This window comes from Oryzias melastigma, linkage group LG16 (genome assembly GCF_002922805.2).
Source record: "Oryzias melastigma strain HK-1 linkage group LG16, ASM292280v2, whole genome shotgun sequence".
Taxonomy (NCBI): Eukaryota; Metazoa; Chordata; class Actinopteri; order Beloniformes; family Adrianichthyidae; genus Oryzias; species Oryzias melastigma.
In genome coordinates this window covers 660,530-673,060 of record NC_050527.1, presented here as the reverse complement: position 1 = coordinate 673,060, position 12,531 = coordinate 660,530, and the positions used below count along the sequence as shown (strand labels likewise).

General features: G+C 35.7%; 2 protein-coding genes across 3 annotated transcripts in view; one reads left to right on the top strand and one right to left on the bottom strand.

Moving 5' to 3' along the window:
* ndufaf6 (NADH:ubiquinone oxidoreductase complex assembly factor 6) overlaps positions 1-12,531 on the top strand; it is a 53,244-nt gene that overhangs the window by 8,705 nt on the left and 32,008 nt on the right. The window lies entirely within an intron of this gene.
* The window catches only part of nagpa (N-acetylglucosamine-1-phosphodiester alpha-N-acetylglucosaminidase), an 18,688-nt gene continuing 8,421 nt past the window's right edge, over positions 2,265-12,531 (bottom strand). The window contains exons 5-13 of one of the 2 annotated variants that reach the window (XR_002918830.2): positions 12,363-12,471; positions 10,911-11,039; positions 9,179-9,384; positions 7,882-7,929; positions 7,032-7,160; positions 6,325-6,456; positions 5,815-5,933; positions 5,592-5,673; positions 3,879-3,933 (exon numbers count right to left, since the gene is read on the bottom strand). Coding sequence is in view for 1 of the 2 variants with exons in the window: in XM_024268245.2 (XP_024124013.1) it covers positions 3,687-3,933; positions 5,592-5,673; positions 6,325-6,456; positions 7,032-7,160; positions 7,882-7,929; positions 9,179-9,384; positions 10,911-11,039; positions 12,363-12,471 (1,082 nt within the window). In the remaining variant the exon portion in view is untranslated. Of the gene's footprint in view, positions 3,934-5,591; positions 5,674-5,814; positions 5,934-6,324; positions 6,457-7,031; positions 7,161-7,881; positions 7,930-9,178; positions 9,385-10,910; positions 11,040-12,362; positions 12,472-12,531 lie in introns of both variants that reach the window. The other variant, XM_024268245.2, reaches the window with a different exon arrangement.

Here is a 12,531-nt window from a genome sequence, read left to right as displayed (position 1 = left end):
ACATCTCTGTTTTGGAATAATTATCAAGATAAAAAGTGACAAAAATAAGAAAAAATCCAAGCAGAAACAGCTCTTCTTCCTCTTTTCACTTTTTTTTCCCCTTTTTAAAAAATCTACTTTTATGACAAACAACACAACTGGAGCACACTTAATGTGTGTTAAGTTGTTGTGCAGACGAGGTCACCTAATATTACAGATCGACCTACATTTAAAGGTGCATGAATTTGGCTCCGTTTGCCAAGTGCTCATTTTCTCAACCTTGCAACTTTAACATATATTTCTCCTTTTTTACCCACATATATTTGACTTGTTTTGTTAACGTAAATCACGTATGATATAAGAAGCATAATTAAGTTTGCCACAACTTTTATTTTGAAGGTAATCTGTCCTGGTTATTGCTTTCTGCTGCAACAACATTCATAGTCTATTAAAAGCCGCCAGATAACAGGTTTATTGGAGGATAAAAGGGTCATCTCTGCCATCATGACTAAGCCAGCAGCAAAAACAACATTCTGGTTTTTATTTGGCTGACTGTCCAGCTTCTTGAAAAAATTAGCTAAGAAAAGGGGATTTTAAAGCAAATAATTAAGATTTTTGACGTCATACCTGATGGAAAATGTTGCATTGACTCAGTCTTCCTATCGCTGAGATAATGCTGAGCACTTACCCTGAAAATAGAAGCAGGTTACAGGCTATCATGCAGACAGGAGCTTTAAAAATACAACTTCAAACCTGCTTCCTCCTCCTGACCCAGAATGTCAACTCCATCCTGTCTGGACTGCAGACACAATCAGTAAAACATGCAACAAAAACAAGACTTCTGGGTTCTTGCTTTTATTTTAATTCAATTAATTCATATGAATGCTCTAAAATGACATCTTTATATTGGAATATTGTATTAGAAATGTATTTTATTTAGCATATTTTGGATATTTGCTCTTTTGCACATATTGTTTTTGAGTTGAGTTTTTCCTCAAAATATGTTGTTGCTGAATTTAAATACATTCAGTTCCACTGATCTATTATTTCAGACTCTGCTTTGCTTAAATGAGAAGAATCCTGCGGTTTGATTTCAGGCAGTGTTTGGGTGGGGCGTCATTTGAGCTTCAGAGAACTTCAGTCGCATGCAAGCAAGTTCACAAACATGTAAACCGGCCCAGAAGAAAAATGCTGAGTGTGGGGTGGAGGCTCTGATGGGAGGATAACAGACACACACTCTATGTACAAAGCTGATTATGTGGGGTTAGCAGAAAAGTCAACTCTTTGTTTTTTGAAAAAGGAAAACACAGAAAGGACTCAAGATCGTCATGCTGCTCTAAAGTTACATCAGCAGGACTGAAGGAGGCGGGACGACTCATTTAAAGGGGATTGGCTCTTCCTTCTTGTCAGTCACTGCGATTTATGTCTTCTAGGTGGATATGAAATGTGAAAAATTAAAGTTATAATATAAAAATGAAGAAAAATATGGTAAATTAAAGTATTAATTTAGGTTAAAATAGTTTTTCCTCACTTAAAAGAACCCGTACAAGTATTTACAGACTTAAGTCTGTTGCACTCTTATTTATCTTTTATGTATTTTATTGCTGTTTTTAAATTTGTTCTTAATTTTACATTTTTTTAATTCTGTCTTTCTTTTGTTGTGAGGCACTTTATTTCCCCTAAAAGAGCTGTAAAGTGCTACATAAATAAAGCTTTATTCATTTATTGAAAAAGCAAAGAAAAAACATTTTCTTCATGTAGACTTTTGGATTTAAACCATAATGAATTAGTTTTTCCCAATAAAGACATAATTTATAGACAGTAGGATGAAAAAGACAAACTGTAAATAATCTCATTCAGCTTGAATACAAAAAGCACTTTACATAAAACTCTAGTACACAAATAAAATCTCAAAAAGGTTAAATGTTGCCTCACACAAGATCATTATTTAAAGTAAAAGTTGGACATTATGTGTCATATATATGTATTATGCAACTTGAATAATAAACATGTACCACAATTACAAATATTTTTATAATAAATATTTCCAGGAAAGAGACAAACTGTTGTTTTGTTGACATGAGTCAAAAATATGAATGTGGGAAAGCATCTGGTTTGTATTAGTTTGAGAAAATAGACATTTTTAGTTTCGTGACACAAATACCCCTCTGTAAAAAAAAAAATCTTATTTTTATCACCACCTACTGAAGTGATGCATTTATACTCGCATTATAAATAAGAAACTGAATAGGAGCTCCAGACTGAAACAGCTGCAGAAGAATATTTTTTTAAAGAATATCTTTATTCAAGTATTTAAAAAGTGGGAGATTCTGTATCGAATAGAAACAATAGCCTCACATTTATCAAAGACAATCTCTGCCGGTCATTTAAACAATTCATATGTCTGACAATTCATCTGAAAACACTCGTTGCAAAAGCACTCATGTAACTTATTCCATACACTTCTTTAGTCTGAGTCTTGGTTTACACCAACTGTTATAAAGAATTAAGACATGACCAACAGCGTCACAAAGTGCAGCTTCGGCTGAAATTTGACCCCAACATGGCAACCTATAGAGTCAGAGCATTAAAAAATACTGTTGTAGTTTGAGCATCTCTTTAGGTGCCCCCAGTTGACTAAATGTAAATATTTTTCATTTTTTATCAATAAAAAATGAAAAAAATCAGGAATTAAATAATTACTAAAAAATCAGTAATTAAATAATGGATGTACAAGTTATACAAACAAGTTAAAGGTTAACCTCATTTATGATAGGTGAATTTCCTTATCTGTCAATTACAGAAAATTGATATGTATTAGTTTGTATTTCAATTTTATGGTCATTTACTGTCTGAGCATTGAGCTTAGAAGCTATAAAAACAATAATTTCTATTGGACATAAAAAAAAATAAAAGTCATAAACACAGATTCCTGTCTTTGTGAGCACACAGTTCCAAGTCAGGAAGTTTGGGCATAAAAATTACTGGCAGCTTTGCTGGGAAATGCTAATAATATTCTTTTTTTAAAATAATTATTTGATAGATTCTACTTTCATTTTAAATATCAAAGCATTTAGTTTGGTCAATGAGCCACAGTACAAACCCAACAAACAGCTTTTAATTACAGAAAACTTTGACCTGATAAGTTTCATTTTCAATTTATTACATCACATTCAATCTATATAAATACTCTAATTAAAAGGTCTCAAATTAAAGTTATTTTTTACAAAACCTGATACTGCAGTTCAATACATGACAAAAAAGCCCTCAGAGGTTTTATTAACTTCTTATAAACAACATATGTTTTTGTACCTGATGAATTTTAAAATTACTGTTTGGTTATAAATAAGAAATTATGTTTTATGGAGAACCAACCAAAAATATCGGATGAAAAGTCGACTGGTTTTGGGTTCACAGTGTACCAGTTTACATGATTAGGTTTAAAATGTTTGTCTAGAAAGCAGCGAAAGCTAAAGAAGTTTTGGCAGTTTTCTGTTCATGAACACAGGAAGATGAACAACAATCGTGTGAATGTTAAAGCAGGTGCCCAGTGTAAAAAAAAAATATATATATTGAAAATACAGAACTGTGTCATTTCAGTGCAGCAGAGGAATTCCCGAGATGAGGACAAAGTTTCACTGATGACCAGTGTGCGTCTCTGTGCAAAAAGCAGTGTTCTCACTTGTTATCCGGATTTCTAGGATCTTTTAAGAATGCAGAGAAGACCAGACTTCCTCTTGGGAGTCGGAGTCTTCCAACTCCAAACCAGATTTTCTCCCGCTTCTTGTTCGGTCCGCTCCGTTAATGTCTGTCAGCGGTACGTAGGAGTAATCCCGTTCAGGACGTTCAGGAAAGTGAGAGGCGGCGGATACAGGACAAGCCCGCACAAGGTGAACCATCAAGCTGGCTGCCAGGAGAAAAGCCAGCAGGATGGTAATCATAAGCCACGTTCTCCTGTAGAGAAAGTTTTTAATTGTTAAACTTATTTATATGTTTTAATATATTTGTGTAAAAGTCAGTATTTATTAAAACAAGGGTTTATTTTTTTCTGATGGTCATCGTTTTATCTTAAGCTCACCTCATCCTCAGGTCCTGGAGCTTCAACAGGCCTTCATTAAAAGGATTAAGTCAGTCAAAACAAACTTATTTTTAATGTTGATTTTAGCTTCATAAGTGACGCCATGGTCCATTTTTGTAGAGTTAATATTGACCTAACTCAGCAGCTCTCCCTTTAGTAGTTTTATGTATTAATAAAACAATTATCTTGCAGGAAATGATTCTAAAAAGATTTTGATAAATACAGTCAATTTACTAAAAATCAACAAAAAAAACATTTTTTTCTTGTCGTTTTTAGGAAAATCTACGACCACAAAAAAATACTTCAACACAAAGAATAGATACTATCCTGTACTGATGTCTGAATGTGTGAGAAGACCACACGCTCTTTAATTTACAACTAAATTGTATGTTTTTGGTGTTTTAATATGCTCTATGAGATGAGATATTTGAAGAAAATTAAGCTTAAAATTGCACTTTTGAGTATTTCTTTACTAAAATGGTTTTGAATCGAGAGCTGACTAAAAAATGAAGAATAAATGGTGAATTTGGAAAGTTCTCACTACCAACTTGTCATAAATAGACGATGGTTTGGGTCCCTCTGTGTCAGTTTTTGACATTTTTGGTGTCCCCAGCTTGCCTTTTTGTTGATGTGCTGGCTGTTCCTATTAAATCAGGGGACCTCGACCTCCAGGTGGTGAAGCAGTACCGGTCCGAGGGCCGCTTGATACCGGGCCACAGACGGAAAAAATGTAATCAGGTGTCCTAAACCCTCTGGACGTGGACCGGTACCCTAATCCGATAAGGGTTTCGTGTCCGGTACCGCGTCCCAAGGGTTGTGTACTTAATGACTTAGTGACTTAATTAATGGGAACAGGCAGGACGCCAAAAAACAAGGTGGGGACAACCAAAATGTTGATAAGTGACGTGGAGGGCGCACGAACCGTACGTCCATATATGACGAGTTGGGAGTGAGAATCAGTGATCAAAAGAGACTGAGCTGTAAATGTTGGGGGGAGTTTTGCTGTCTTTTTAATAAAATGACACCAACTCATTATTCAAAATAAGAAGGTCTTCAATCGTTGCCTTAAAAGGTAAATCTTTAATAAAAGACTGAGTGCAAATGTGTCATAAAATAGAGCATGTTCCTCATTAAAAAGAGATATGCGATTGTTTTATGATGCTGCAGTGCTGTTTGGGACTTCAAAGCATCAAATCTGGGTTTTCTTACATTATCTTTGTTATTTGGCAGATTTAACATCTATTTAATAGTAACATTTTTTTTAAAAAAAGAGAAGAAACCAACTAGTGGGAGTTTATTTGATTAACGACAAAAGAAAAATCATGGAGTTATTTTTAATCCTTACTTAATTGTTAATATATATATTTTTTATTCTCTATTTGTTCAGAAGACTCTGAGGTAATTTAGAAACAGCTCGACCCTAATGTGACCCCTCTCTATTTTGAAGGGCATTGATTTTCTTCTTGGAAAGCCATAAAGCACAGACAGTAAAGATAAATGGTCAGAGATGAAAGACTTGACCTTTGACACTTACTCTGTCAAATAATGCTGCTCCCTATGAGCTTCTTCCTCCTGTCTCCAAGATGTAAACATCTGTGTGGCCAGACAATGGCCAGCTGCAGAGAAACGTAAAACATTTTTATTTCAAGTGGTTTACACGGAAGTATCAAAATCATGAGAGTGAAACATTTGGAACTATTCTCCCTAAAATACATGGATGAGTTTTTGATGTGTGGGATCTTTTGCGGTATCTCTACCTTTCCTCTGCAGCTCTCAGGGCTAAGCTCTTGTGTTTCTTTGTTTTGCTTTGTCTCCTTGGTAATAGTCAAGCTTTCCCTGAGCTAAGAGCTGTGACTCAATGACAATAAGCACTGACCTACAAAAGGCACAAACACAAAATATGATTCAGTTATCAGCTTAACTTTTTTTTTCTCCCTCGATGACCCAAATCTTAATTAAGAAATTACAGTTCAGCTGAGAATCTGAATAATATTCGGTTCTATTAGAGCTCCTGCTGTTTCAGAAGCTTATGTGCAGGTGAGTAACATTTCCAGTTCTTCCACTTGGCATCGCTCTGCTCTGTTTGGACAGACAGCAAAGAACACAGACGGGTCTCTATTTGACTCTATGCAAATGACTCAACGTCTGTTAAACGGGAGCTCGTGCACGAAATACAAAACAGCTTCAGCTGATAAGAGCATGGAAACAGACATTTGTTGAAACAAATTCATATTTTATGGAGTCTTTAAAAAAAAAAGTGGTTCTACCTCTGTGCACGGTGCGGTTGGTCTCTCCTTGCAGGGTGGCGTTGCACGTTCCGGTTCGAGGGTCACATGGACACAGGCCGTCACAGTGACACTCTTGAGCGCAGGACAGACCAAAGAAACCCAGAGGACACACTGATGGAGGCAAAGACAGAGAAATGTTTACTGAAAACTGATGAGTAGTCCAAAAGCTACTTGTTCTTGTAGCATTTTTCTTATGATGGAGGACATTTAAGATTAAAACTGCATTTCTGACTACTTCTTTATTCAAATAGTGATGAATCAGGACCAGATAAAAAAAACCTGGGGTTTTAAAAAACTCATGTTTATGACGCAGCAACTGAAATGGGAAGGCCAAAGTCTCCTTGCTCCACTCCAGTTTTGAGCCATCTGCCAGCTCAGACGAGGAAAAGGAAGAAGTTATTGGATCTATTTGTCTCCAAGCAGATACACTGCTAACTTTTTGCAACACTAATGTTAGCTTGGGGTTGTGAGGGGCTGTAAGCTAACAGAGAGAGTAAACAAAGGAATGATGGGATAATATTGTCAAGTTACTCCCACCTACAACTGAGAGGCGAATTTCTGATGAACTACTGCTGCTTCAAAGAAACAATGTCTTCAAAAAAGAAATTTTATTTTATTTTGGCTAAAAAAAAAAGCATTATCATAATTAAAAGACCACTGGGACTTTAAGCACTAGCGTCCAATACCTTGATCACATGTATCACCATGGAAACCAGGAGGGCAGGTACAGTGCCCGTGAACGGGATCACAGAACCCGCCATTAACGCAGGAGCAGGTGTGAGTGCAGCCATCACCGTAGAAACCGGGGAGGCACTCTGCATAATAAAAACAAAACTAAATTAATACATTCATTTATCTGCTTCATTTTCATCCTCACAAATATTTGACTATGAGGAAGCATTGAAAAGGGGAAACACCGGAAACTAGAAACACCTGCTATGCAAACTCACCTCACATACCTGAGTAACTTCCTTATAAACAACTTTTAAGTCACTTTTTTGGCTAAGAAATATAACTAATAGTTACAAGGTACAATCAAAAATTAGGCTTTAGATGAACTTTTCACATTAAATCTCAGGTTTGGATTAATGTAAATAATTCTGACAGATTACCTGTTTTGGCTTCAATAGTTTTCAGCTGAGGATTGATCTCAATTGAAGAATTTAAGGTGGATTTAAGGAATGCCAGGTGTTCAAATCATCCAACTGCTGAGTAAGGTCTAATTACTATCCGCCACAACTGTTCCTTTGACTTTTTTTTTGATAAACCTTTTTATTTGAATGATTGACATAAAGTCCTGTGGTTTTTAAAATAGTTGCATTAAGTCTAAATCTTGTTTTTATCGTCACATTAAAGAAAACACGTCTTCCACAAGAACCTCTCGTTATCAGTCTTATTATTCCTTTTCCTGGATTGATGAGCTGCATTAACAGACTCCCTGAGATAATCTGTAAAAACGTTTGCATGTCGGTAAACTTTAAACACACACCGGCAAACTAGCCAAACAAGGATGTCTGTAAGAAGATCCCTTTTTACCGTGGCTGCAGTTTTCTCCTCTCCATCCAGCATCACAGACACAGCCATCTGCAGCAGAGGAGAAAGATGAAAAAACAAGTACCAGTAGATATATTTCAAGAGAACAGAAGATACTCTTTCTTAAAGATCCACTCCAACAATTTTTTAAAGCTTTTTTAAAAGCATTTCCAGTGATTTTATGATGATAATTATTTCTAGGAAATAGTTTCTGCGGAGAGGCAAGAGTTCATTAGAAATTCACTTCTGAGCCGTGGGCGGTGCTGTTGGCACAGAGTAACCTCATAACTTGACATATTTTCTTAGTAACAACTTTTTTAAACAGTATTTTTTCATCTGTTCCAAATCAATGACGATTTTAATAAAATAAATACTCAGAAAGCAATTTAAAAAACCCATTCCAAGAAAAAGTTTGCTTTTTAAAACATTTTCTTGTAGCAGTTTTCTCATAACCAAGGATATATATATAAAAGACATTAAAGTATTTCTTTATTCAAATCGTGGTGAGTCAGGAGTAGAGGAAAAAAATATTATTTAAAAAAAACTAGTAATTGTTATGTTCGAACTATAATTTCTGGGCTACAATCTCCCTGCTCCGCTCCATTCTGCTCCAAAAAAGATCCATGAATGTCTACGTTTTCCTCGTTCAAACTGCCGTATGGCTCAAAACTGTACAGCCTGATATTTCCAATATTGCTCGACATTTTTGTAGCACCGCTAATGTTAGCTTGGGGTTGTGAGGGGCTGTAAGCTAGCGGGAGAGCATGTAAGCAAAGAAATGATAGGAAAGGTTTACTCAGGCCCACAACTCAGAGGTGAATTTCTGATGAACTACTGCCTCTTTCTAGGACTATGTCCTAGAAAACAACAGTTTTTTTTACATTTTGGCTCAAAACAGCATAATCATAATTAAAAGATCGCTGGAAATGTTTTACAATTGATCAAAACATGATTGGAGTGAGACTTAAAGCTTAATGTTCTTAATATATGTCCTCAATCATCAAAATAATGCCACAAGAAAATGTTAAAAACAATTATCATTGAGGTGGACCTTTAAGCCAAGGGAAGCTTTAAAACACTTAATGTAAAAATAAATGAATAAATAAAATAAAATAAAAAAGGGAAGATCAACTACAATTCTAAAAGTTGGCTTTAAAATGCAAACAAATCAAAAACCTGTTTGTGGGAGGAATTTTAAGCTGCTTCATATTTAACATTCTGGTGATTTTTAACATTTTACTATTGGTTCCATATGAATTAATCTTTTTAAATCAATAACAAGCTCTACTTCCACACTCACTGGCAGTGCAGACTCCATGGGATCCACATTCAGCGGGCTGACACAGAAGAGAATCACAGGCCTCGCCCTGCCAGCCCCTCTGACACCGGCACAGTCCGTCCACACACTCCCCGTGCCCACTGCAGTTTTCTGGCTTGCATGATTTCTGATGGACACAGAGGATAGTTGACACATGCCGTCCACAGCGCCATCGGTTGTCTGATGTGCTGGAGAGGAGAAAGCCAGACAGACGAGCATGAGAAAAACAAAAAGCAGCAAACTAAATCTAAACTAGATATATGAAATTACTTGCAATAATGCCAGTGTGAATGCTGTAGGCTGAATGTGACTAATGAAGATGCCTGAGCTGACAGCTAAAAATGCTAAAACTGATCGCTAGCTAAAAATGCTAAAGCTGAAAGCATGTTCCTAAAATCAAATCAAACTTTAATTATAAAAGCGCTTTTTATACTTACAGCAACTCAAAGCGCTTCACATTTAAAAGCAAAACATACACAGTAAAAGCCAATCCACCCTTCACACACACACACCCTCCCCATAACACATACACCCATGACCCCACACACAATGAAAACTTAAAAGAAAATTAAGACACTTGTAAAATAGACTTAATATAAACTTAAGGCTTGGCTCTGCTGTGAGGAAACAGTATTGAGGATTCTATCATACCAGGAACCAGCTCAGTCAAAGGAACATCGCCATGGCGCCCACCCAGCCTGGGACAGCAACGGAGTCCACTCCACAGCAGTGAGTCTGCAGTGCAGAACTCCAGCCGCCCCAGCAAGGGCGAGAACCATGGCAACGGCCCCAAACCAAGCAGACAAGCCCTGATATGATAGAACCCACTGGAAACACTGGGGTTAAAACCAGTGTAAAATGCTTAAATGACATACATAAAATGCATTCAATGCAAAATTAAAAATAGGTATAAATTCATAAGATATAATGAAATAAATAAAATACTATATAAATAAAATAATATACTAAAACTAATAGAATAAATAGGCAGATAAGATCAACTAAAAGCAGAATTAAAAAGGCGAGTCTTGAGCCTCTTCTTAAAAACCTCTACGGTCTCTGCGGCCCTGAGGCTCTCTGGCAGGCTGTTCCACAGGCGAGGACCATAATGGTAGAACGAAGCCTCACCATAAGTTTTGGTCCTCACCTTAGGAACAACTAACAGGCCTGTGCCGGAGGACCTCAGGGTCCGCGAGGGTTCATACTTTAAAAGAAGATCACTTAAATAAGAAGGCCCAAGACCATAAAAACATTTATAAACCATTAAAAGAATCTAAAATAAAGAAAAACTCCAAATTACCCAAAACCCCAGTAAAAAAACAAAAAAAAAAACAGTAGTTGCTGAACATTTTAAGGTGTGAATGGTGTCTACAGCTGAAAGTATGCAGAAGTTCACAAGTTTCAAAGTGCACAACATTTTTGAAAGATTTGAGCATTTCTAATCCATTTCCTATGAGGTATATTTTGCTCTATATTTCAAAAACTAAAAAGTTTATAAATACCAAATGTACACGCAGTAATGTTCTGAATGAGCTGAACTATTTTTTTTTTTACCAAGATTACTGAAATCATTGAAAGTATGATTGAAATTTTTACATGCCAAAAAAACATATGGAAAGGTGCAGGAGAATCACTATTGTGTGAATGCTTTACACTAGTGACACAATAAGGCTGAGATTAACAGACATCCGAATGTGAACTTTTATTAGCTCACCAATGATCAGAGGGGTAGCTGGCCAAGGAGCCATTAATCACATAGGTGGAAGACCCGCCTCCATCCAAATTTATGGCATTGATTACTCCAAGTTTCTTCAGAAAGTCTGCCAACTCCCACAGATTCATGCTGGAGGGACAGAAATAAAAAGTGAAAAGCTGGAGAGAAAATAACTCTTCAACACTGAGCCAGGAAATGACACAGAGACACACACACACACAAAAAAAATAAAAAATCACCCAAACAAAATACTTTATTTAGTATGGTGTGAAAAAAAAGGTCAGGTGACATTTTTTTTAGCTTCTTCCATACTGATATTACACTAAAATTATGGAGTCAATTTTAAAGAAACCAATAAATGGATACATTTGACCTAAAATTTAAGACAAAAAGCTTAATTAAATGAAGTATCTAAGTGTACAAGGCAAATTCTAACCAGAAGCCGCTTGTTAAATGAGTAAACAGCTTCAGATCGCAGCTTTGTTCCAGCTGGCTTTTACATGTTTTAATGAAGGACTGCCAGCCTTGATATTGATTAAAAATGAACGTGTTCAGACAAATGTGCTGCGCTTTTTATAGCCACATCATTAACAACAACAAATTCATCTGGAGTCACTCCGGGGCTGTAGGGTCACGGCTCTGAGAGGAGAGCAGATCAATACAACAGATTCATGGAAGGATCTGGAGTGACAGGAGGCTCACAATGAGATTAGAGTTATTGTGTTTTCTGTGACAGTTAAACAGAGATTTTCTCATCTTCCTCAAATGATTCAAGCAAACATTCAGTGTGATATGTTCAGCTTAAGCGACAATTATTTCTGCAGATTTTTCTTCTCATCGGCATTCATTTTAAAGCCAACCAGTAAATGAATTAATTAACTTAAATTCATAATATATTAATAATTATTAAATTAAATATTTAAAAATAACTCTCCCAAGATTAGCTTTTCAAACAGAAAGCTTGAACATTTATCTAATAACATTGTTTGCTTTATCAGTGCACTATGATTAGAGCTTAGTAATACTATTACTATTTCAAAAACATTAAATTTAATGTTGGAATCACAGCTAAATAATTATCAATTTCTTATTATTGCAAAGCATTTTTCAGGAAAGAACATCAGAGGATGAGAAAATCCGTCTCCATGTCCTTAAAGAAACATGTTTTATTAGCAGAAATAATTACTAAACATGAAATAATTTTGTATAAATGGATGGTTAGTTTATTAAATTAAGAAATAAACTACAAATCTGGTTACTTCTATAGGAATAAAATAGCAGAATTAGTTGGATTTTCAATTTTTAAATCTCACGATGTGCTTTTTCTTTTTTGTTTCTTTGTGAAGGAAAACAAACTACTTTGTTTTAAATAAAAAACAACTTCTATCTTGTTGATACATGTTCCATTGAAGAAAAGGTCAACCATACTTACCACCAAACTATTTTTCTTACCCTCTCTTTTCTGTTTGTCCATCAATTTGTAACAGGATTACGTTTCCTTCTTCATCATGACCCACTGCAGTCCGGGCCGACACCACATCCACAAAGAACTTTAGACTCCCTAAGGGGAAAAATAACAACAACAAAAAATAAGAGCCTTTTTTAATGATTGAGCTAAATA